This window comes from Bufo bufo, chromosome 4 (genome assembly GCF_905171765.1).
Source record: "Bufo bufo chromosome 4, aBufBuf1.1, whole genome shotgun sequence".
NCBI classification, from domain to species: domain Eukaryota; kingdom Metazoa; phylum Chordata; class Amphibia; order Anura; family Bufonidae; genus Bufo; species Bufo bufo.
In genome coordinates, this window is record NC_053392.1 from 607,792,094 (window position 1) to 607,819,204 (window position 27,111).

At 44.0% G+C, this 27,111-nt stretch overlaps 1 protein-coding gene across 5 annotated transcripts in view; it reads right to left on the reverse strand.

The window, feature by feature from the left end:
• The window catches only part of LCLAT1 (lysocardiolipin acyltransferase 1), a 102,776-nt gene that overhangs the window by 60,864 nt on the left and 14,801 nt on the right, over positions 1-27,111 (reverse strand). For all 5 annotated transcript variants that reach the window (XM_040430614.1, XM_040430611.1, XM_040430612.1 and 2 more), the window contains exons 3-4: positions 26,037-26,235; positions 18,130-18,276 (exon numbers count right to left, since the gene is read on the reverse strand). In XM_040430614.1, coding sequence (XP_040286548.1) covers positions 18,130-18,276; positions 26,037-26,235 — 346 coding nt within the window. The remainder of the gene's footprint in view (positions 1-18,129; positions 18,277-26,036; positions 26,236-27,111) is intronic.

Genomic DNA, 27,111 nt, shown 5'->3' on the forward strand with positions numbered 1-27,111 from the left:
CATTGATTACCCCCCTGTCATTGATTACCCCCCTGTCATTGATTACCCCCCTGTAAAGCTCCATTCAGATGTCCGCATGATTTTTACGGATGCACTGATACATGGATCGGATCCGCAAAACGCATCCGGTCGTCTGAATGAAGCCTTACAGGGGCATGATCAATGACTGTGGTGATCACCCCCCTGTCATTGATTACCCCCCTGTAAAGCTCCATTCAGATGTCCGCATGATTTTTACGGATGCACTGATAGATGGATCGGATCCGCAAAACGCATCCGGACGTCTGAATGAAGCCTTACAGGGGCATGATCAATGACTGTGGTGATCACCCCATATAGACTCCCTGATCACCCCCCTGTCATTGATTACCCCCCTGTCATTGATTACCCCCCTGTAAAGCTCCATTCAGATGTCCGCATGATTTTTACGGATGCACTGATAGATGGATCGGATCCGCAAAACGCATCCGGACGTCTGAATGAAGCCTTACAGGGGCATGATCAATGACTGTGGTGATCACCCCATATAGACTCCCTGATCACCCCCCTGTAAAGCTCCATTCAGATGTCCGCATGATTTTTACGGATGCACTGATACATGGATCGGATCCGCAAAACGCATCCGGTCGTCTGAATGAAGCCTTACAGGGGCATGATCAATGACTGTGGTGATCACCCCCCTGTCATTGATTACCCCCCTGTAAAGCTCCATTCAGATGTCCGCATGATTTTTACGGATGCACTGATAGATGGATCCGATCCGCAAAACGCATCCGGACGTCTGAATGAAGCCTTACAGGGGCATGATCAATGACTGTGGTGATCACCCCATATAGACTCCCTGATCACCCCCCTGTCATTGATCACCCCCCTGTCATTGATTACCCCCCTGTAAAGCTCCATTCAGATGTCCGCATGATTTTTACGGATGCACTGATAGATGGAACGGATCCGCAAAACGCATCCGGACGTCTGAATGAAGCCTTACACGGGCGTGATCAATGACTGTGGTTATCACCCCATATAGACTCCCTGATCACCCCCCTGTCATTGATCACCCCCCTGTCATTGATCACCCCCCTGTCATTGATCACCCCCCTGTCATTTATCACCCCCCTGTCATTTAGCACCCCTCTGTAAGGCTCCATTCAGATATTTTTTTGGCCCAAGTTAGCAGAATTTTTTTTTTTTTTTCTTACAAAGTCTCATATTCCACTAACTTGTGTCAAAAAATAAAATCTCACATGAACTCACCATACCCCTCACGGAATCCAAATGCGTAAAATTTTTTAGACATTTATATTCCAGACTTCTTCTCACGCTTTAGGGCCCCTAGAATGCCAGGGCAGTATAAATACCCCACATGTGACCCCATTTCGGAAAGAAGACACCCCCAGGTATTCCGTGAGGGGCATATTGAGTCCATAAAAGATTGAAATTTTTGTCCCAAGTTAGCGGAACGGGAGACTTTGTGAGAAAAAAATTAAAAATATCAATTTCCGCTAACTTGTGCCAAAAAAAAAAATTTTCTATGAACTCGCCATGCCCCTCATTGAATACCTTGGGGTGTCTTCTTTCCAAAATGGGGTCACATGTGGGGTATTTATACTGCCCTGGCATTCTAGGGGCCCCAAAGCGTGAGAAGAAGTCTGGTATCCAAATGTCTAAAAATGCCCTCCTAAAAGGAATTTGGGCACCTTTGCGCATCTAGGCTGCAAAAAAGTGTCACACATCTGGTATCGCCGTACTCAGGAGAAGTTGGGGAATGTGTTTTGGGGTGTCATTTTACATATACCCATGCTGGGTGAGAGAAATATCTTGGTCAAATGCCAACTTTGTATAAAAAAATGGGAAAAGTTGTCTTTTGCCAAGATATTTCTCTCACCCAGCATGGGTATATGTAAAAAGACACCCCAAAACACATTCCCCAACTTCTCCTGAATACGGCGATACCACATGTGTGACACTTTTTTGCAGCCTAGGTGGGCAAAGGGGCCCATATTCCAAAGAGCACCTTTAGGATTTCACAGGTCATTTACCTACTTACCACACATTAGGGCCCCTGGAAAATGCCAGGGCAGTATAACTACCCCACAAGTGACCCCATTTTGGAAAGAAGACACCCCAAGGTATTCCGTGAGGGGCATGGCGAGTTCCTAGAATTTTTTATTTTTTGTCACAAGTTAGTGGAAAATGATGATTTTTTTTTTTTTTTTTTTTTTTCATACAAAGTCTCATATTCCACAAACTTGTGACAAAAAATAAAAAGTTCTATGAACTCACTATGCCCATCAGCGAATACCTTGGGGTCTCTTCTTTCCAAAATGGGGTCACTTGTGGGGTAGTTATACTGCCCTGGCATTCTAGGGGCCCAAATGTGTGGTAAGGAGTTTGAAATCAAATTCTGTAAAAAATGACCTGTGAAATCCGAAAGGTGCTCTTTTGAATATGGGCCCCTTTGCCCACCTAGGCTGCAAAAAAGTGTCACACATCTGGTATCTCCGTAATCGGGAGAAGTTGGGGAATGTGTTTTGGGGTGTCATTTTACATATACCCATGCTGGGTGAGAGAAATATCTTGGCAAAAGACAACTTTTCCCATTTTTTTATACAAAGTTGGCATTTGACCAAGATATTTATCTCACCCAGCATGGGTATATGTAAAAAGACACCCCAAAACACATTCCTCAACTTCTCCTGAATACAGAGATACCAGATGTGTGACACTTTTTTGCAGCCTAGGTGGGCAAAGGGGCCCACATTCCAAAGAGCACCTTTCGGATTTCACAGGTCATTTACCTACTTACCACACATTTGGGCCCCTAGAATGCCAGGGCAGTATAACTACCCCACAAGTGACCCCATTTTGGAAAGAAGAGACCCCAAGGTATTCGCTGATGGGCATAGTGAGTTCATGGAAGTTTTTATTTTTTGTCACAAGTTTGTGGAATATGAGACTTTGTATGAAAAAAAAAAAAAAAAAAAAAAATCATCATTTTCCACTAACTTGTGACAAAAAATAAAAAATTCTAGGAACTCGCCATGCCCCTCACGGAATACCTTGGGGTGTCTTCTTTCCAAAATGGGGTCACTTGTGGGGTAGTTATACTGCCCTGGTATTCTAGGGGCCCAAATGTGTGGTAAGGAGTTTGAAATCAAATTCAGGAAAAAATGAGGAGTGAAATCCGAAAGGTGCTCTTTGGAATATGGGCCCCTTTGCCCACCTAGGCTGCAAAAAAGTGTCACACATCTGGTATCCCCGTACTCAGGAGAAGTTGAGGAATGTGTTTTGGGGTGTCTTTTTACATATACCCATGCTGGGTGAGATAAATATCTTGGTCAAATGACAACTTTGTATAAAAAAATGGGAAAAGTTGTCTTTTGCCAAGATATTTCTCTCACCCAGCATGGGTATATATAAAATGACACCCCAAAACACATTCCCCACCTTCTCCTGAGTACGGAGATACCAGATGTGTGACACTTTTTTGCAGCCTAGGTGGGCAAAGGGGCCCATATTCCAAAGAGCACCTTTCGGATTTCACAGGTCATTTTTTACAGAATTTGATTTCAAACTCCTTACCACACATTTGGGCCCCTAGAATGCCAGGGCAGTATAACTACCCCACAAGTGACCCCATTTTGGAAAGAAGAGACCCCAAGGTATTCGCTGATGGGCATAGTGAGTTCATAGAAGTTTTTATTTTTTGTCACAAGTTAGTGGAATATGAGACTTTGTAAGGAAAAAAAAAAAAAAAAAAAAAAATCATCATTTTCCGCTAACTTGTGACAAAAAAAAAAAAGTTCTATGAACTCACTATGCCCATCAGCGAATACCTTAGGGTGTGTACTTTCAGAAATGGGGTCATTTGTGGGGTGTTTGTACTGTCTGGGCATTGTAGAACCTCAGGAAACATGACAGGTGCTCAGAAAGTCAGAGCTGCTTCAAAAAGCGGAAATTCACATTTTTGTACCATAGTTTGTAAACGCTATAACTTTTACCCAAACCATTTTTTTTTTACCCAAACATTTTTTTTTTATCAAAGACATGTAGAACTATAAATTTAGAGCAAAATTTCTATATGGATGTCGTTTTTTTTGCAAAATTTTACAACTGAAAGTGAAAAATGTCATTTTTTTGCAAAAAAATCGTTAAATTTCGATTAATAACAAAAAAAGTAAAAATGTCAGCAGCAATGAAATACCACCAAATGAAAGCTCTATTAGTGAGAAGAAAAGGAGGTAAAATTCATTTGGGTGGTAAGTTGCATGACCGAGCAATAAACGGTGAAAGTAGTGTAGGTCAGAAGTGTAAAAAGTGGCCTGGTCTTTCAGGGTGTTTAAGCACTGGGGGCTGAGGTGGTTAAAAAGATTAAAATAGACAAATCGCCAGGACCAGATGGCATACACCCCCGTATCCTAAGGGAATTAAGTAATGTCATAGCCAGACCCTTATTTCTGATATTTACAGACTCTATACTGACAGGGAATGTCCCACAGGATTGGCGCATAGCAAATGTGGTGCCAATATTCAAAAAGGGTCCAAAAACAGAGCCTGGAAACTATAGGCCGGTAAGTTTAACATCTGTTGTGGGTAAACTGTTTGAAGGTTTTCTGAGAGATGCTATGTTAGAGCATCTCAACGGAAATAAGTAAATAACACCATATCAGCATGGCTTCATGAGGGATCGGTCATGCCAAACTAATTTAATCAGTTTCTATGAGGAGGTAAGTTCTAGACTTGACAGCGGCGAATCAATGGATGTCGTATATCTGGACTTCTCCAAAGCATTTGACACTGTACCACATAAAAGGTTAGTATATAAAATTAGAATGCTCGGACTGGGAGAAAACGTCTGTATGTGGGTAAGTAACTGGCTCAATGATAGAAAACAGAGGGTGGTTATTAACAGTACACACTCAGATTGGGTCACTGTCACTAGTGGGGTACCTCAGGGGTCAGTATTGGGCCCTATTCTCTTCAATGTATTTATTAATGATCTTGTAGAAGGCTTGCATAGTAAAGTATACATTTTCGCAGATGACACTAAACTGTGTAAAGTAATTGACACTGAAGAGGGCAGTATACTGTATATATACTACAGAGGACGCTATACTGTATATATACTACAGAGGACAGTATACTGTATATATACACTACAGAGGACGGTATACTGTATATATACTACAGAGGACAGTATAATTATATATATATATATATATATATATATATATATATATATATATATATACATACACACACACACACACATACATACATACATACACACACTACAGAGGACGGTATACTGTATATATACACTGCAGAGGACAGTATACAGCTACAGAGGGATCTGGTTAGATTGGAGGTTTGGGCAGATAAGTGGCAGATGAGGTTTAACACTGACAAATGTAAAGTTTTGCACATGGGAAGGAATAATGCAAGTCACCCGTACATACTAAATGGTAAAACATAGATAAGAACATAGTGATAAGAACATATTCCTACCACTTTACAAATCGCTAGTCAGACCACACATGGAGTACTGTGTACAGTTCTGGGCTCCTGTGAACAAGTCAGACATAGCAGAGCTGGAGAAGGTCCAGAGGAGGGCAACTAAAGTAATAACTGGAATGGGGCACCTACAGTACCCTGAAAGATTATCAAAATTAGGGTTATTCACTTTAGAAAAAAGACGACTGAGGGGAGATCTAATTACTATGTATAAATATATCATGGGTCAGTACAGAGATCTCTCCCATCATCATCAGGACTGTGACTGTGACGAGGGGACATCCTCTGCGTCTGGAGGAAAGAAGGTTTGTACAGACATAGAAGAGGATTCTTTACTGTAAGAGCAGTGAGACTATGGAACTCTCTGCCTGAGGAGGTGGTGATGGTGAGTACAATAAAGGAATTCAGGAGGGGCCTGGATGTATTTCTGGAGCGTAATAATATTACAGGCTACTAGAGAGGGGTCATTGATCCAGGGAGTTATTCTGATCGCCTGATTGGAGTCGGGAAGGAATTTTCTATTCCTCTAAGGTGGGGAAAATTGGCTTCTATCTCACAGATTTGTTTTTTTTTGCCTTCCTCTGCATCAACTTGCAGGATGATGACAGGCCGAACTGGATGGACAAATGTCTTTTTTTCGGCCTTATGTACTATGTTACTATGTGACGTCATTTTATTGGGCGCAATGAAAGGGGCTGAGTTGCGATACCAAGCACAGCCACTATTAAACAGACCGCGCTGTTCTAGGTAAGCAGTGAGGAGGCTGTGGTGTTCATCGGAGCTCCACGGCTTCATCAATCAGCTGACCCGTACGGATGACAGGAGTCGGACCCCTGACAATCTCATATTGATGACCTATCCTGAGAATAGGTAATCAGAAGAAGAGTTGGTATACTATTTTCTGGTGGTCTAAGGTAGTAGAGGGCTGTGTTATACTCTGGTGGTCAAGGGTTAAAGAGGAGTGTGGTCTCGGATAATAGGGTACATAGTTACATACAGTGGATATAAAAAGTCTACACACCCCTGTTAAAATGTCAGGTTTCTGTGATGTAAAAAAATGAGACAAAGATAAATCATTTCAGAACGTTTTCCACCTTTAATGTGACCTATAAACTGTACAACTCAATAAAAAAACTGAAATATTTTAGGTAGAAGGAAGAATAAATATAAAAATAAAATATGGTTGCATAAGTGTGCACACCCTTAAACTAATACTTTGTTGAAGCACCTTTTGATTTTATTACAGCACTCAGTCTTTTTGGGTATGAGTCTATCAGCATGGCACATTTTGACTTGGCAAGATTTGCCCACTCTTCTTTGCAAAAAAACTCCAAATCTGTCAGATTGCGAGTGCATCTCCTGGGCACAGCCCTCCTCAGATCACCCCACAGATTTCAATCGGATTCAGGTCTGGGCCATTCCAAAACTTTAATCTTCTTCTGGTGAAGCCATTCCTTTGTTGATTTGGATGTATGCTTTGGGTCGTTGTCATGCTGAAAGATGAAGTTCCTCTTTATGTTCAGCTTTCTAGCAGAAGCCTGAAGGTTTTGTGCCAATATTGACTGGTATTTGGAACTGTTCATAATTCCCTCTAGCTTAACTAAGGCCCCAGTTCCAGCTGAAGAAAAACAGCCCCTTGGCATGATGCTGCCACCACCATGCTTCACTGTGGGGATGGTGTTCTTTTGGTGATGTGTAGTGTTTTTGGAATTATGGCCAAAAAGTTCAACCTTGGCTTCATCAGACCATAACACCTTTTCCCACATGCTTTTGGGAGACTTCAGATGTGTTTTTGCAAAACGTAGCCTGGCTTGGATGTTTTTCTTGGTAAGAAAAGGCTTTCGTCTTGCCGCTCTACCCCATAGCCCAGACATATGAAGAATACGAGAGACTGTTGTCACATGTACCACACAGCCAGGACTTGCCAGATATTCCTGCAGCTCCTTTAATGTTGCTGTAGGCCTCTTGGTCGCCTCCCAGACCAGTTTTCTTCTCGTCTTTTCATCAATTTTGGAGGGACGTCCAGTTCTTGGTAATGTCACTGTTGTGCCATATATTCTCCACTTGATGATGACGGTCTTCACTGTGTTCCACGGTATATCGAATGCCTTGGAAATTCTTTTGTATCCTTCTCCTGACTGATACCTTCTAACAACGAGATCCCTCTGATGCTTTGGAAGCTCTCTGTGGACCACGGCTTTTGCTGTAGGATGCGACTAAGAAAATTTCAGGAAAGACCAACTAGAGCAGCTGAACTTTATTTGGGGTTAATCAGGCACGTGTATGCTGACTGCTATTTAACAGGATTCTGAATGTGATTGCTTATTTCTGAACACAGCTACATGCCCAGTTATAAGAGGTGTGCACACTTATGCAACCACATTATTATATATTTTTTTGTTTTCTTCCCTCCACCTAAAAGATTTCAGTTTGTTTTTCAATTGAGTTGTACAGTTTATAGGTCACATTAAAAGGTGGAAAAAGTTATGAAATAATTCATCTTTGTCTAATTTTTTTACAGCACAGAAACCTGACATTTTAACAAGGGTGTGTAGACTTTTTATATCCACTGTAGGTTATATAGTTGATACAGTTGAAAAAAGACATAACTCCATCAAGTTCAACCGAGTGATAGGAGGGGACGCGAATCCCAAAAGGAAGTGAGACTCAGATTTCTGCACGTTTTCATAAGCATTAATGTTTACTTTTAAGAATTCATCTAAACCCTTTTATAAACCCGTCCACTGTTCCTGCTGTGACCACGTCCTGAGGAAGTCTATTCCACAGATTCACAGTTCTTACAGTAAAGACGCTTTGATGCTTCTGGAGACTGAACATTTTCTTCTCCAGTCGGAGGCAGTGCCCCCTTGTCTATTGAGGGCATTTTACATGGAACAGTTTTTCACTGTATTTTTTGTATGGCCCATTTATATACACTGTCTGTCCCAAAAAAAAGAAAGTCGCCACAAAAAAAAAAAAAAGGTCACACACTCTAATATTTCGTTGAACCGCCTTTAGCTTTGATTACGGCATGCATTCGCTGTGGCATTGTTTCGATAAGATTCTGCAATGTCACAAGATTTATTTCCATCCAGTGTTGCATTAATTTTTCACCAAGATCTTGCATTGATGATGGTAGAGTCTGACCGCTGCGCAAAGCCTTCTCCAGCACATCCCAAAGATTCTCAATGGGGTTAAGGTCTGGACTCTGTGGTGACCAATCCATGTGTGACAATGATGTCTCATGTTCCCTGAACCACTTGAGCCCGATGAATCCTGGCATTGTCATCTTGGAATATGCCCGTGCCATCAGGGAAGAACACATGCATTGATGGAATAACCTGGTCATTCAGTATGTTCAGGTAGTCGCTGACCTCATTCTTGGAGCACATACTGTTGCTGAACCTAGACCTGACCAAGTGCAGCAACCCCAGATCATAGCACTGCCCCCACAGGCTGGTACATGAGGCACTAGGCATGATGGGGGCATCACTTCATCTGCCTCTCTTCTTACCCTGATGCGCCCATCACTCTGGAACAGGGTAAATCTGGACTCATCAGACCACATCACCTTCTTCCATTGCTCCAGAGTCCAATCTTTATGCTCCCTAGCAAATTGAAGCCTTTTTTTCTGGTTTGCCTCACTGATTAGTGGTTTTCTTAAGGCTACACAGCTGTTCAGTCCCAATCCCTTGAGTTCCCTTCGCATTGTGCGTGTGGAAATGCTCTTACTTTCACTATTAAACATAGCCCTGAGTTCTACTGTTGTTTTTCTTCGATTTGATTTCACCAAACGTTTAAGTGCTCGCCGATCACAATCATTCAGGATTTTTTTCCCACCACATTTCTTCCTCGAATACGATGGGTCCCCACTGTCCTTCCAGTTTTTAATAATGCGTTGGACAGTTCTTAACCCGATTTTAGTAGTTTCTTTAATCTCTTTAGATGTTTCTCTGCTTGATGCATGCCAATGATTTGACCCTTCTCAAACAGACTAACATCTTTTCCACGACTACGAGATGTGTCTTTCGACATGGTTGTTTAAGAAATGAGAAGCAACTCATTGCACCAGTCGGGGTTAAATAACTTGTTGCCTGCTGAAAGATAATCGTCCCTGCAGTAATTATCCAATAGGAGGCTCAGAACGATTTGCTTAGCTAAATCCAGGTGGCGACTTTTTTTTTTGGACAGGCAGTGTATCTGTATAGGTTAATCATGTCCCCCCTTAGACGTCTCTTCTCAAGACTAAATAAATTCAATTATTTTAATCTTTCTTCATAACTAAGACCCTCCATGCCCCTTATCAGTTTAGTCGCTCTCCTCTGTACTTTTTCCAGCTGCAGTGCGTCCTTTCTATGGACTGGTGCCCAGAACTGGACTGCGTATTCCAGATGAGGCAGCATCAACGCTTTGTAAAGTGGTAATATTACATCCCTGCCCCGCGAGTCCATGCCTCCTTTAATGCATGACCTGGTGGTCTTAGAAGCAGCTGATTGACATTGTATGCCATTATGTAATCTACCATCTACAAGGACACCCAAATCCTAAACAGTTACAAGATGGGTAACTGTTTTATTCACTGGGGTTCAGGTTGATGCCTCAAGAGGGGTTATTGTGGTGTTTCTTCGTGGTCCCGAATAGAATAAGGCTCGTATGTTCTTCCTTGATTGTCTTGGCTAATGCCCTTCCACCAGATCTAGTGTAGAAGAGGGGTCTAGGGTAGGAAAGAGGTTAGTGTGCTATTCCTTGAAGGTCTAAGATAACCGGCCCTCCTCCACTGGTGGTCTAGGGTAAAAGAGGGGTCGGCAAGTTACTCACTGGTAGTCTAGGAAAGCACTGAGGTTAAGTAATTCACCTGATGGTCTTGGCTAATGCCCCCAACACTGGGTATATGGAAGACAAGGAATTAGACTGTTATTCCCTGGTGGTCTAGGAGCATACCCCCAACCATTGATGTTTTATGGTAGAAGAAAGGTTAGTGTGTCTTTCCCTGGTGGTCTGGAATAAACTGAAGTTCTATAGTAGATGGGATACTCCACTATTCACTGGTGGTCTAGGGCAGGGCTGGCCAACCTGTGGCTCTCCAGCTGTTGTAAAACTACAATTCCCACCATGCCTGCTGTCTGGGCATGCTGGGAGTTGTAGTTTTGAAGCAGCTGGAGAGCCGCAGGTTGGCCAGCCCTGGTCTAGGGTAATATTCAGTAGTTGTCATGACACAGCAGGTCACTTTGGTGGAGCCTCTGCTTGGTGAGACAAGTTCTCCACATGAGAGGATAGGAGGCAGTGGTCTGCAGTGTAGTATTACATAGCACCGATTATAATACAGTATTTTATACATGTTCCTGGTGTGTAGTCCCGAGTGTAAGATGTGCTATGCTAGCCTACAGAGCGATTCTCCTCCAGGAAGATTATGGAACAGTAATACAGTGGATGGACCTATGTAGGGCCCTGCACATGTGTAAATAATAGAGAGAAAGTAATAGCAAAAATATGAAAAACACAGAAACTGCACAAACCAAACAGTCGTCACGTGCAGCACAAAGCCCTGCATTAACCAGAATGAGGAGTCAGTACACAGTGACCCAGCTGGTGGGGGAGCGTCCCGCAGTACTGATCCCTGAAGCCGATAAAGCCATATCTGAAACAGACGCACTGTGTTTGCATTCTACAGGATGGAGCTGCACAAAATAAAGTAAAGGGACCTAATAATGTATCTTTTTACATTCTATATAATTATAGAAGAGACAATGTACTGTCAGAAAAAGTTGATATACTTGATCAATAAAAATGATTTGATAAAAAAAAAAGGGACCAGATATGAATCGCTGGAATTTTTACTATGTTATGTCGGAATAAAGTTACGCTCCCTTCACATCAGCGTTGTGGAATCAATAATAAACGAATGCCACTATGTTCTACTGGATTCGTCATGACAGATAAAAACGGTATCTGCAAAAACACTGACTTAAAATGGGGTCCGTGTTTTTAATCAGAAAAATATGTATCAAATCTGCGACAGAGCCTCTGCAAAACATGTGAACAGAGCTTTAATGGGAATCTGTCACCAGCAACCTCCCTATCCGTTCCCGAGTTAGGATATCTTTTCTTAATAAACTAGGCCTTTGGTGCAATCAAGGCATCACCATTGCTCTTGTTAGACCCAAGATCGAATTCTTCTTGTGGTCAGCACTTTCCTCGCCACTGCCTGGCCTTTTCAATCAAATCAGCCACAAGAATATAATACTGCCTCCTATGTACAAGAATATAACTACTATAATACTGCTCCTATGTACAAGAATATAACTACTATAATACTGCCTCCTATGTACAAGAATATAACTACTATAATACTGCTCCTATGTACAAGAATATAACTACTATAATACTGCTCCTATGTACAAGAATATAACTACTATAATACTGCCTCCTATGTACAAGAATATAACTACTATAATACTGCCTCCTATGTACAAGAATATAACTACTATAATACTGCCTCCTATGTACAAGAATATAACTACTATAATACTGCCTCCTATGTACAAGAATATAACTACTATAATACTGCTCCTATGTACAAGAATATAACTACTATAATACTGCTCCTATGTACAAGTATATAACTACTATAATACTGCCTCCTATGTACAAGAATATAACTACTATAATACTGCCTCCTATGTACAAGAATATAACTACTATAATACTGCTCCTATGTACAAGAATATAACTACTATAATACTGCTCCTATGTACAAGAATATAACTACTATAATACTGCCTCCTATGTACAAGAATATAACTACTATAATACTGCCTCCTATGTACAAGAATATAACTACTATAATACTGCCTCCTATGTACAAGAATATAACTACTATAATACTGCCTCCTATGTACAAGAAAATAACTACTATAATACTGCCCCCTATGTACAAGAATATAATTACTATAATACTGCCTCCTATGTACAAGAATATAACTACTATAATACTGCTCCTATGTACAAGAATATAACTACTATAATACTGCTCCTATGTACAAGAATATAACTACTATAATACTGCTCCTATGTACAAGAATATAACTACTATAATACTGCCTCCTATGTACAAGAATATAACTACTATAATACTGCTCCTATGTACAAGAATATAACTACTATAATACTGCGTCCTATGTACAAGAATATAACTACTATAATACTGCTCCTACGTACAAGAATATAACTACTATAATACTGCTCATATGTACAAGAATATAACTGCTATAATACTGCCTCCTATGTACAAGAATATAACTACTATAATACTGCCTCCTATGTACAAGAATATAACTACTATAATACTGCTCCTGTGTACAAGAATATAACTACTATAATACTGCTCCTATGTACAAGAATATAACTACTATAATACTGCTCCTATGTACAAGAATATAACTACTATAATACTGCTCTTATATACAGGAATATAACTACTATAATACTGCCTCCTATGTACAAGAATATAACTACTATAATACTGCTCTTATATACAGGAATATAAACACTATAATACTGTAGACTGTCTTCTCTCCCGCAGAATCTTCAGCAGGATTAGCTATTTGAAGTCAGGATTAGCTATTTGAAGTCATTCACTCTCCTGTTGGTTCCCGGGTCTGACTCGCTCTCATTATTAATAACTTGTCATTGTTACTTAAGTGCAGGCATTTACAAGATGACAGCTTTCGGATGTTTCTTCTCTTCGTTCCAATCTCATTCTTTCTGTCTCAGTCACAATTAATCTACACAAGGTTTATTATTTCTATTTTTTGTCTCAGTCTTCGGACAATCTCTGCCTCTTCCTCCTTCTCTCCTCAGGGCCCCGTCTTTTAACTTCAAGACAAGATGTATGGTTTGCTGTTCTGTAAGCAGGCGCCAGTTGGCGAGTAACCGCGTGACCGGTGAGAGGTCTCGTTGTCGTCCTCCGAATTCACTGTCTGTGTACGAAATCTGGAAATCTTGTTGGAACGGGGACGTCTCGGCAGTAGTCTTAAATAAACACACATTTCATCTTTTCCAAGTTTGTGTTGGAACGACATGAGAGATGGAAGAAGATACAAATTCGGTTGGAAGAGCTTTATAAAAACTTCCCTCCTTTGAAGTGAATGATAAAGACACAAGTTGTAACCCAAGATGCTTCCTAGACTGTATGCCGAGATGTTTCCCTTGGAACATCTCCATAAGATGTGAATAGAAGCATCTGTGCTCTCCAATATAAAACATATCAGAAATTTTTTGAAACAATATTTTGGGTAAAATTCACACTTTACAGCTCACTCCACATGAGCTTTCTTACTGCTCCTCACAGTCCCGGTCAAGACAACAGAAGGTGCTTTGTTTGGTTATGGTTAAGCCAACCCTCAAAGCTTCTCCACACTGGGCATGGGCCGGAGTACACTCATGTCAAGTTCCTCACCTTTATCTGCATTGTGGGTTGACTCACAAGTTTCCTTCTATGGCCAAGGGTTCTTCTCCCCTTCCATTGTCAAAAATTATATTCCAACCACCCGTAACATTATAGCAAACCTGCCTAATATTGTGGAGGTCCCCTCGTGCCCTGCTGTGGCCCATCAAGTCCAAAAAACCTTTGAGGTGTCCTCTGATATCTGACAGCACAACCTCTACGTCCTCTAAGTTGCTCGGTGCCACCTCCATGGACTTGTTTTTCCAGCACATAGGATTGAGATCTGGGAGACAGGAGAGAAGTCATCACCTTCATCTCATGTTCCTCATTCCTGGACAGTTTTTGCAGCGTGGCCGGGAATTATCCTGCTGAAAGAAGGCACTGCCATTAGGAGGCAGCACTGCAACGACGGGGGGTCCTTGTCTGTACAGTGGTTAGGTGGTGGTATGTGTTACATCCTCAGGATGCCAGGACCTAGTGTTTCCAGCAGAAAATTGCCCAGAGCATCACATCTGATGTAACATGATTCATCAGACCAGGCCGCTTTCTTCACATACTGCACCTGGTGCCATCTCTTCCTCAGGTAAGTGACGCACACACACATCTGGCTGTCCACATGATTTAACATGATTCATCAGACCAGGCCATCTTCTTCCCACAATTCATCTGGTGCCAGTTTTTCCGCAGGTAACAGATGCACACGCACCCAGCTGTCCACATGATATAACACGATTCCTCAGACCAGGCCGCCTTCTTTCCATTGTCCACCTGGATCCATCTCTTCCTCAGAAAAGACATGCATAAACCCCCTGCCACCTGCATGATGTAACGCGATTCATCAGACCAGGCTGCTTTCTTCAGAGGTGCACCTGGTGCCATCTCTTCCCCAGGTGACGCACACGCACCCAGCTGTCCACATGATGTAATGTGATTCATCAGACCAGACCACTTTCTTCCCATCATCCACCTGGTGTCATGTCTTCCTCAGAAAATACATGCATACACACCCAGACACTCGCATGATGTAATGCGATTTCTCAGACCAGGCTGCCTTCTTCCCATAGTGCATCTGTTCCTCAGGCAAGAGAAGCACACATACCCGGCCGCCCACATGATGTAACATGATTCACCTACTTCTCTTTCTCCACAGTCCAGTTCTGATGCTCATTTTCAGTTGTGAACGGGTCAGCATGGGTGCTGTGACTAGTCTGCGGCTACACAACCCCATACACAAGAACACCTATCATCTCCAGCAGGAAGGTAGTCAGCAATCTACTTTATGGTAGCTCTTCTGTGATCGGACCAGGCAAGCTAGCCTTCACCCCCCAACACATCAATGAGCCTCGGGAAGCCATGTCCCCATCACTAGTTCTTCTTTCTTGGACCACTTTTGGTAGGTACTAACCACGACACACCTGGAACACTTCACAAGAGCCAGTTTCTACAGGTCACACTTTGACCTTTGTCACAGTCGCCCAGATCCTAACGCTTGCTCATTTGTCCCGCTTCCAACTCCTCAACTTCAAGAACTGACTGTTCACTTGCTGCCTGATATATCCCATCCCCGAAAGGTGCAACTGTCAGCGTATCAATAGTGCAAGTCCTTCCTACAGAGGAGGATGCAGGAGGACAGCCGTTGTGCACCTCCTCTGCCAGGAGGGACGTCGCTCCACGATTTCACCGACGCCATCCAGCGACTGCAATTGGCACCGGTTGGAACATATGAAGAGCAAGGAGCAAAACCTGCCAGCCAGGGCTGACGCCCCAATTGCCATGTCCAGATATGCAGTATGTAATATCTATACACCAGCATACACCACAGCCGTAAAATATCAGTAGACACAGCACATTTCTGTATAACCCATCTATGAATGCACAGCAGATGGGGGTTAAAATCCTATTAGGTAAAGGGCAGATTTGATGAGGCAGCACAACACGGCACGTCATGGGTACGGTAAATATGTACTAACGACCCACGGAGCGATAAAGCTTCTATTAATATTCCTCTGTTTGCGTTGGCGTCTGCCGCCTCCTCATTCTGGGAGACAGGTAGAGGCTTAATCCTGTGACGCTACGTAAAGCCTGTGCGCTGATCCTCCCCCGTCCAGTCCATCTTCGTCCCTCTCAATGAGCAGCGTTATAGATTAGTTCTCACTTACGTAAATGGACTTGGCTGTGTGAGCGGAGAATCCTGGCACGTTCTTTTGTCAGCTTACTCCCCGCGGTGCTCACCATTCAGTAACGCGCTCCGAGCCGCTGGCTTTTGGAAAGTACAACTAAACCGAGCACGAGAAATGAATAAATCTCATGCGACCGTGCAATTGGCGGAGAGACGGCTGCTCCGACGTGTACGTTATACGGCACAATAACGGCTCCATATACACCCTTGACTCATACGTGATCTTGTGGAAGCACTTGGCGCCCGTCAACCATTATCCCTAGCTTTAATACCCGACCTTGCGGCAGAACTTGGCACGTCAAACTTTACAGGTCTGCATGAAAATCTTGAAAATGTGCAGTTCACACGCGACACACACACGTTGCGAGACCAAAGATCGCAGTGTAGAGCCGTCGAATGAAAGAAAATGGGCTGCGTTACAACACGCAAGTTGCCACAACCCGAAGGCCGCAAGATATCCAACCTCTGCTGCATTCCTTGCGACTGTCATACAACTTAGTGGTCACGATGCAATTTTCTTTAGCGGTGACGCAGGCAGCCCTACAATGAGATTTTTGCTGTGCGTGGCATGTCGTGGCCAAAGCCGCCGTGTAGCCCCGGCCTTACTGTAATCACATAATGCCAGAAAATCCCAACAGAAATGAATTATTAGAGAGCAAACTTTTCTAATGAGGGTTTGTCACAATTGTATGCAGTTTAGGAAATCCTGGACTCCAGACTGACACATTGTAACAAACTTTCAGGACAGGAGGGAGATCTGCGCTGGTAATGCGTCTAGCTCAGAGGAGATGCAAACTCTCTGCTCCAAGAAGTATTATTTCTGTGCAGGTTCTCGATGTAAGAATGGCCCAATTCACTGACAGCAAGGAGACATCTTAAAAAGGGGAAGGAACTCGGGCACAAAGTAAAATTGAAAGTCGCAGAACTTATAAACCAGTGGAGGGAATCGAATCATAAGAATCTAATTCGCTCAAAAATCAGGCTCCTTGAGCAGTGAGGGAGACTACCCCCTCCCTTTTGATTGACAGGGCGGGGACAGTCTCGAGTAGGCGTTAATGTAGCAGCGCAGAGGCTCTGCTGCTGCTGCCAAAGCAGCACAGATGTCGACTGTGCATGCGCTGCTCGCGTCTGAATGCACCTCGTATAGTGGCGCACGCACAGTTTGCATCGGCGCTGCCCTGGAAGCAGCAGCAGAGTCTCTGCTCTTGCACCAACACTTGGAACAATGGCGCAAGCCCAAAACTGACAGGGCTAAGCAAGATGTCAGGACCTGTCAACCAACAGGGATTTGGGGGGGGGAGTCTCTTGAGGCCAGCAGTCGCGAGGGGCCTATGGGGCATCATATCAACAGAGGCAGAGAGGATCGACGTAATAGCGTTGGAACGGAGGGGGTCTCAACTGGAGACACATAACATGAACCTGTGCTGGGATTATGACTTCAGAATGCCTTGGCGGGGCATAATTAAAGGGGTATTAACATCTCGGACACTGGGGGCATATCAAACCTATACTTAGAACCGACCCCGAAAAGTGTCGAAGGGTGCACCGCGCATGCATCGTCGCCCTCCTTTTATTCCTATGGGAATGCCCTCCTTTTATTCCTATGGCTATTTCCGTCAGCCCCACAGAAGTGAATGGAGCAGTGGCCGCTTCTCCTGTACACGTGGTGCGCATAGAAAGCTGTGTACACAAATAAGAGGAGGAAACGCTTCTGCCTTCTCCTCTGGGTGCACGATCCTACCAGGAGCCACTATTCTGCAGCAACAAGTTTGCACGGCACGGCAGTATACGCCCCCTGCAAGCGACACTATATATTGCTCGTTAAGGGGTTAAAATCAGGTAACTGAGATAGGAGGATCTGTTTGCAGGGTCCTCACATTGTCGAGCCATTACGGCTGCCTGCAATGCGGAGGGATCACCGGGGGATTAAGTGAGATTTTCTTGCCCAGGATAATGACCCCCTGGGCTCTCCATCCGCACGTCTACTAACCTGTCAGATCAGTTCCCTCTGGAAAGATGAGAAGCTGCAGCGGTTCCTTGATGTCGCAGAAGTAATCCAGCATGGCTTCAAAATGGCTCTTGTCTTCTTCCCACTTCCTGCGAATAAAAATGAAGGCGGCGACCTGCATGGCCCAACCTAGGAGGGGACAAAAACAAGACAAAATCAGCCGGGACTAGTCTGGACCGGCAGTCCCTCTACACAACATGTCCAATCGATTATTCTCTGTCGTCAGCTCCTGCTTACCGGGAGATATCTCCAGTATTCCTGCAATCTATGCGCCAGAAAAATCTAATCTATGCCTACAGATTTGCGCAGTAACGCCAGTTACTGGTGTAAAGTACTGTAAGTGCATTGAGCCGTGGGAAGGACACACCCCTCCATCTAATTCCCACCCATTATTTTTTTATGGGAAAAGTTGCCATTTTTTGGTGCGAAACGACACTTTTGTGCACCAGAAAATTAATCCCTCAGGTGCCGCACCTAAGGGTTTAATAGACGCGGTGCTGCAGATCGCGTCATATAGGCCGGGTGCCGTATGACAGCCGCCTATATTTGTATTTAGGGATAAATTATATGCATTGGTGGCGCCGTGCGCCTCCCCTCTTCAGTATTATATTCACTGGTGGCAGTGAAATTGCGGGACTCCGGTCGGTTACCATGGCAGGCAGGACGCTACTGAAGCCTTCCATGGTAAGCTCCCTGCTGCTGTGTGCACAAAGCACAGTGTAAAGTCCTATGCACCCTAATAGATCTCTATAAAGGGTGAATAGGACTAGGGTTCTAGCCCCTAAGGTGGCTAAAGTAAACAAAAAAACAAAACAAAAAGTAAAAAAAAAAAAAAAAAAAATAATGAAATTAAAATATATAAAAAAAAAAATAATATTACATAAATCGCCGAGTCCGAAAAAGTCCAACTATTAAAATATAAAAAATATCTCCTATGCGGTGAACGCCATAACAGAAAAAAAAAAAAAAACACACGATTGGCCATTTTCTTTTTTTTTGTAACCTTGTTCCCCCCCCCCCCCCCCCCCCCCCAAAAAAAATAGGATCGGACTGTTCGTTTATAGGCCGGACGTACCATAAAATGCAGAATGTGTTTTTATTTTTTCGCGTGGTATCGAGTATTGCAATACTTTTTTATGGCACCGAAATTGAATCAAAATTTTGGTATCGTGACAACTTTAGTCTAGTCAATACAGAACTGCCCTACACTCTATGAATGGTCCCGTGACAAGCCCATACTACTTGAAGAACATCATTAATCCAGTCATTGTGCCTCTGCATGAACAACACCGGCCTAATTTCATCTTCATGGAGGACAACGTGCCAGCTCATCCAGGTCACATCATTGGGGAACGGCTGCTGGAGACTCGGGGACCTCAAATGGAGTGGCCTGCACTTTCTCCAGACCTGAATACCTCTGAAAACCTATGGGATCAGCTGAGTCGCCGTGTAGAGGCTCATAGCTCTGTACCCCAGAACCTCAATGACCTGAGGCCCTCCCTTCAGGAAGAGTAGGATGCCATGCCTCAGCAGACAAGAAGTCAACTTGTGAAAAGCAGGAGACGTCGTTGTCAAGCTGTAATTGATGCTCAAGGCCACAGGACAAGTTCCTGAGACACTGACATTTTGTGGCGGTATACCCAGCACTGGGGTCGGCTTGTGTGTCAATAAATTGTTTGAGATGAGGACATCACCATTGCTGCTTCTACTTAAATGCCCGACTTTCATGATATAATATCACTGGAGCCGGAACTTTCTACCTTTTCCACAAATTTCACCTGAAAGCCAAATATACCTAACTTTTTAGGAGCAGTGTAAAAGCTAAAACTCCTGTAACCGAGGCCCAGAATGCAGCACGAGCTCCAGGTGAGGGGGTCCTGGGGTTTTCCTCCTGACAGCAGTAGGTATGTACGTGGAGGAGGAATGCACTGACCAGAAGACGTGGTGCAGCCTCTACCTTATATAGTCACTTTCTGGGATTTCATGGATTTTCTCTTCATTTGACCATTAAAGGTAAAATACGTTCCAGCTGTAATCTAGCAGAACCAGCCGATGACTGCGCGAGCGAAGATTGGGGAGGAAAGGGGAAAATCTGCTGGAATCTTGGCGCAAGGAAAATAAACACAACAAGGAGCGAGGAAAACAAGAGAGCGGAAGATAGGAATGCATCTTAAAGGGACACAACCCTCAACATCCTCCATGTATGTGCGGCTCCTGTGCAGATGGTTCCTACTAATTTACAGACAGTACTGACACTCCTTCTAAGGCTCCATTCACTCGGCTGTATCCGTTTCGTGGTCCGCAAAATACGCACTGGGGGGCCCACTGCATCAATGCCTATTCGTGTCTGTAGAATGGACTAGAATAGGACACGTACTGTAATATTGGGCACGGATGCAGACAGCACTTGGATGACTTCTGTGTGCTTTCCGCAATTTTTGATCGCGTGCAAGCCGCAAAAAAATACGGATCGGACACTGCCAGAAATTACGGTCATGTGGATGTGGACCTTCTCCTTAGGCCTCTTTCACACGACAGGTTTTTTTCCCCCCGTTTACGGGCCGTTTTTTGCATTCCGTATACGGAACCATTCATTTCAATGGTTCCGCAAAAAAACAAAAAACGGAATGTACTCCATATTAGGGCTGCAGCTAACGATTATTTGAATAATCGATTAATCAATGAAATTATCAACAACTAATCAATTAATCGGGAAAAAACACCAAAATGACAAAAAAAAAGGGGTTTATATGATTTTACTTGAAAAATTATGTTCAAAGGCCATATTAAAACAATGTGGATGGCACTGTTATGGGGGGGGGGGATCTGCGGATGGCACTGTTATGGGAGGGGGATCTGTGGATGGCACTGTTATGGGGGGGATCTTTGGATGGCACTGTTATGGGGGGGGATCTGTGGATGGCACTGTTAGGGGGGGGGGATCTGTGGATGGCACTGTTATGAGGAGGGGGATCTGTGGATGGCACTGTTATGGGGGGGGGATCTGTGGATGGCACTGTTATGGGGAGGGGGATCTGTGGATGGCACTGTTATGGGGGGGATCTGTGGATGGCACTGTTATGGGGGGGGGATCTGTGGATGGCACTGTTATGGGGGGGGGATCTGTGGATGGCACTGTTATGGGGGGGGGGATCTGTGGATGGCACTGTTATGGGGAGGGGGACCTGTGGATGACCATGCTATGGGGAGGGGGGGGGGGGGGGGGGGGGGGGAATCTATGGATGACACTATATAGCATCTTATGCTATATGTCTCATCCACAGATCCCCCATAACAGTGCCATCCACAGATCCCCCTCCCCATAACAGCCCCAGCCCCGTCGCTCACAGCAGTATTCCTTAACCGGCAGTAACTTTTACTTTAAATCACCGCATCTTTATTACCTTACAATGAAGCTCCAGTAACCGGCAGAGCGGGCGGCGGCGTAACGTCACTCACTCACGTGACGCGCCTGCTCTGCCCACTTTATGAATGAAGCAGGCGCGTCACGTGAGTAAATGACGTTACGCCGCCGCCCGCTCTGCCTGTTACTGGAGCTTCATTGTAAGGTAATAAAGATGCAGTGATTTAAAGTTCAAGGACCCGCAGGCATGGTGCCTGACCGCCCGCATAGCAACGAATCGGCCGATTATTCAATAACGGGATTCGTTGACATTGAATATTATTGATAATGTTGATTAATCGATCGTTGCAGCCCTACTCCATATGCATTCCGTTTCTGTATTTCCGTTCCGTTGAAAGATAGAACATGTCCTATTATTGCCCGCAAATCACGTTCCGTGGCTCCATTCAAGTCAATGGGTCCGCAAAAAAAAACGGAACACATACAGAAATGCATCCGTATATCTTCCATATCCGTTCCGTTTTTGTGAAACCATCTATTGAATATTTTATGCCCAGACCAATTTTTTCTATGTAATTACTGTATGTGCCATACGGAAAAACGGAACGGAAAAACGGAAACACGGATCTGTGAAAAACGGACCGCAAAACACGGAAAAAGCCATACGGTCGTGTGAAAGAGGCCTAAAGGGGTCCTCCACTTCGCTACTGTTTGTGTCCTGTGGGGAAACCTGGCATTTCTCTACAGCGCCACTACAGGGGGAATGGAGTATTGCATCCGTGTCCATTCACATCAATGGGTGGTTTGTGTAATGCAGGACGGGACAGGACAGGTCCTCCAGAGAGGGAGACATTCTTTGCGATCGCTCTCCAGTCTGGCGAAGAGACGAGGATGAACAAAGAACCCCTTCTATTAACCCAGAAATAGATTTTTGGCAGCTGCATCAAGCACCAGAATTTCAAAAACAGCGCCACAACCATCTCCGGGTTGTGTGAGGTATTGCAGCTCAATCCTATCCGCTCCAATAGAGCCGAGATGCAATACTAGACACAGCCTGTGGACAGGGGTGGCGCTGTCTCTGTATGGAGTCCCATGTTCCTGAGGCCCTACTTTTGCATATTAATAGATGTGTTCAAAAGTGATAGCCCACCTATAATTATATAGCGTTTTTGTGCTGCAAAGCAGTTTCAAGATCTCCGTTTGTTGTCAGTGAATGAAAACATTCGTGTTTACGTCAAGAGGTTGAAAGTCCCATCCCGGTCATATCCTGGTGTGTAGCTTGTCCTTCTCCTGTGTTAGTGTGGTAGATACAGTATCTGGAACCAGAATCCTCCCATTCACTGACAGTAAGCAGTGATACAGAGATTCGATAAGGGCGGCGATAGTTCACTGCATAAAGGGAGCATGCCAAACTGGTGGTAATTTTCTCCAGGCATCTCCGCGCTTGGCCTGTGTCCCCCGTATCACAAGATCGGAAACAGATCCCCGCGCGTTTCACATCCTGTGTTTTCCACATCTGTCACCTGAGTTCCACTTAAGACAAAATGGATTACAAACGTCGCTGGACTCCGGAGCTTGGAGACGAGCAGATGAGAAAGTGCTGCTCTCCGGGGATGTGTTCAATCTCAAATCTAAATAAGATGGACATGAAAACCCTGAGAACTGCAGACGGCTTCGAAGATATTTTCTAAATTTGCTTTTTGAATTACATTTAGTTACAATGTTTTCTCACCAATCATTTCATTAAAGGGGTATTCCCACCCCAGACACCGATGCCGGTATTGTTAGGATGCACCATCAATGTCAGATAGGGACGGATCTCAAGAACGGGGCCCAGGATGCGAAGGAGGGTACAGTGCGCATGCCCGGCGCGCTCTCCGTTTATTGCTATAGAAGTTGAGCTGAGCGAGTGCACTTGGCTGTTTTCGGAAGTCCCATAGCGCTGAATGGAGAGCGCGCCGCGCGCGCCCGGCCACTGCGCTATTCACCGTCTTGGTACTCCCAGAAATAGCCAAACCAGCGTTGAGCTATAGTCAGAACTCCCGTAGCGGTGAACGAGGCATAGCTGCGCATACATGGTTGCTCTCTGTTTACATCAGGGGACCCCGTTCTGGAGATAGGAGCGGGTCCCATGGGTGGGACGTGCACCTATCTGATATTGATGGCTTACCCTAGCAATATGCCTTCAGGCCCCTTTCACACGGGTGAGAATTCCGTGCGGGTGCAATGCGTGAGGTGAACGCATTGCACCCGCACTGAATCCGGACCCATTCACTTCAATGGGGCTGTGCACATGAGCGATGATTTTCAAGCATCACTTATGCGTTGGGTAAAAATCACAGCATGCTCTATATTCTGCGTTTTTCACTAACGCAGGCCCCATAGAAATTAATGGGTCTGCGTGAAATAGCATTCTGAATACAGAATGCTTACTAAAATGTGGCTCTAGGGGTTCATTTATTTTTATTTTTTAACACCTCATCCTGATGTTCGCGCAGCCGGCATAGTCGTCTTTCTTCTTCTTTCAGGACCTGCAAAAGGACCTTTCATGACGTAATCGCGGTCACCACGTGGTGACGTCAGCACAGGTCCTGCTGAATGAAGATAGAAGCTTTCCATCTTCATTCAGCAGGACCTGCGCTGACGTCACCGCGATTACGTCATGAAAGGTCCTTTTGCAGGTCCTGAAAAAAAGAAGAAAGAAGACGATGCCGGCTGCGCGAACAACAGGATGAGTTGTTAATTCTTTTTATTTTTTAACCCCTAAAGCCACATTTTAGTAATCATTCTGTATTAAGAATGCTATTATTTTCCCTTATAACAGAAAATAATAAAATATACAGAACACCTAACCCAAACCTGAACTTCTGTGAAGAAGTTCGGGTCTGGGTACCACAGTCAGTTATTTATCACTCGCGTGCAAACCGCATTGCACCCGTGCGATAAAAACTGAACATCGGAACGCAATTGCAGTCAAAACTGACTGCAATTGCGTACCTACTCGCACGATTTTCCCTGATCGCAGACGCAACGCATCCGGACACGCTCGTCTGCAAGGGGCCTAAAGGGGTTCTCCTTGAATTAAAATTTAATTAAAAATGAAAATACTTAAATATGAATTTGTTATAAATCAATTCACAAATACCTTTCATTAGTTATAATGGCTCGTTTTGTCTGGGGAGCAATCATCCAGGGAAAAAAAATGTCCTAATAAACCTGTCCTAATCACAGCAGCAAAACAAGTTACTTTACAACACTGAGCTAAAGAGCTGCCTCATCCTCCTCTCTGCTCTGCTTGTCGGGGATTATGCTCCTGAATACAGCTGATAAGATCTTCAGCTGAATCTCTGTAGGAATGGAGTTCATGAGGAGACATGAAGTACTGCTGCTCATCAGCCACTGATAACATGAGAGGATTGTGGTGTGTGGCTAATGAGCAGCAGTATTTTTATGCAGTCTCCATTAGCACAGCCACAGTCTGCCCTGTGCATTGTCTCTGTACTAAATTCCCCAGAGATTCGGCTAAAGATCTTATCAGCTGTATTCAGGATCATAACCCCTGACAGGTAGAGCAGAGGGGAGGATGAAGCAGCTCTTTATTTCAGTGTTGTGAAGTAACTTCTCTTCCTGTATGATTAGGACAGGTTTTGTGTGTACTAATAGGACAGCGGCCATTTTATTTCTCCTAATTATTGCTCCTCAGACAAAACGAGCCATTATAACTAATGAAAGGTATTTGGGAATATATTTATCATAAAGTAATATTTAAGTATTTTCATTTTCTTAATTCCCGGAGAAGTTGTCATGGCAGTCTGGCCTAAATGGAGATGAGGAAAGAGAGCACCTACATCAGAGGAGATGTCACTGGATGTAAGAGGTATGTGGACCTGTATTCTATTAACAATCATTTTGTACAGTGTGGTATTTCAAATGAACACGGCCCGTCTATTTGCGGCCAATATATCCATCCAGGTTTGAGACCCGATTTTCATAACAGCGGAAATCAGGAGAGTCAGCTTGGTGGGGTCTGCAGCAAGGACCACTGCCCAGTATAAAGATGGTGTATGCCAGACCTCCACCGACACCAGGGAATGGAGCAGCCATGTTCTCCAGACTGGTGGGGCCTCACAGGATCGCTACACATGGAAACCATCAACAAGCAGGTTATCTGTAGCTCCACTCATTTACCCATTAATAACCAAACAGCACAAAAAAGAAAACAATACCAGCACCACATATTCATGTACTAATGAACCAATCAGACCCACGACCCAATCACAACAGTAGAGAAGCAGAACAGTAACACGTCCATCACCAGCAGTTTGTGGGCCGTGTCCATGGAGCAGAACTATCAATTAAATCAAATCAGGAAAAAGAAACATATCGTCAAATGACAAACTCCGCTCTGCTACATCTGTATAGATATCCATAAAGGCAAGCAGTGACGTTAATGGGGTCTATTTTGACAATGTAGGACAGACCCCTCATAGACCAAAACGAGCGATTTATAAACTCAGCCACGTACCAAATCCCGGGACGGCTTTAAGACTGGATTTGAGGCAGATTTTTTCCAGCCTGAGATAACTGTATCTTAACAAGCAATTCCATAAGAACATCCAGTCCAGTCTGGTCCGATGGTTCATTATTATAACACTCCTTTCTCCCGGAATAAATCCATCTCCCGTTATAACAACTTTGGCACCAAATACGAGCTCCAGCACAGCCTGAAAAAGCGGGGAGAGAAAAGTGATTATTTACATAACATCCTGTATTATACTCCAGAGCTCCACTCACTATTCTGCTGGTGGAGTCCCTGGATACATACATTACATTACTTATCCTGCACTGATCCTGAGTTACATCCTGTATTATACTCCACAGCTGCACTCACTATTCTGCTGGTGGAGTCACTGTGTACATACATTACATATACTGCACTGATCCTGAGTTACATCCTGTATTATACCCCAGAGCTGCACTCACTATTCTGCTGGTGGAGTCACTGTGTACATACATTACATATACTGCACTGATCCTGAGTTACATCCTGTATTATACTCCAGAGCTGCACTCACTATTCTGCTAGTGCAGTCACTGTGTACATACATTACTTATCCTGTACTGATCCTGCATTACATCCTGTATTATACCCCAGAGCTGCACTCACTATTCTGCTGGTGCAGTCACTGTGTACATACATTACTTATCCTGCACTGATCCTGAGTTACATCTTGTATTATACTCCAGAGCTGTACTCACTATTCTGCTGGTGCAGTCACTGTGTACATACATTACATATACTGCACTGATCCTGAGTTACATCCTGTATTATACTCCAGAGCTGCACTCACTATTCTGCTAGTGCAGTCACTGTGTACATACATTACTTATCCTGTACTGATCCTGCATTACATCCTGTATTATACCCCAGAGCTGCACTCACTATTCTGCTGGTGCAGTCACTGTGTACATACATTACTTATCCTGTACTGATCCTGAGTTACATTCTGTATTATACTCCAGAGCTGTACTCACTATTCTGCTGGTGCAGTCACTGTGTACATACATTACTTATCCTGCACTGATCCTGAGTTACATCC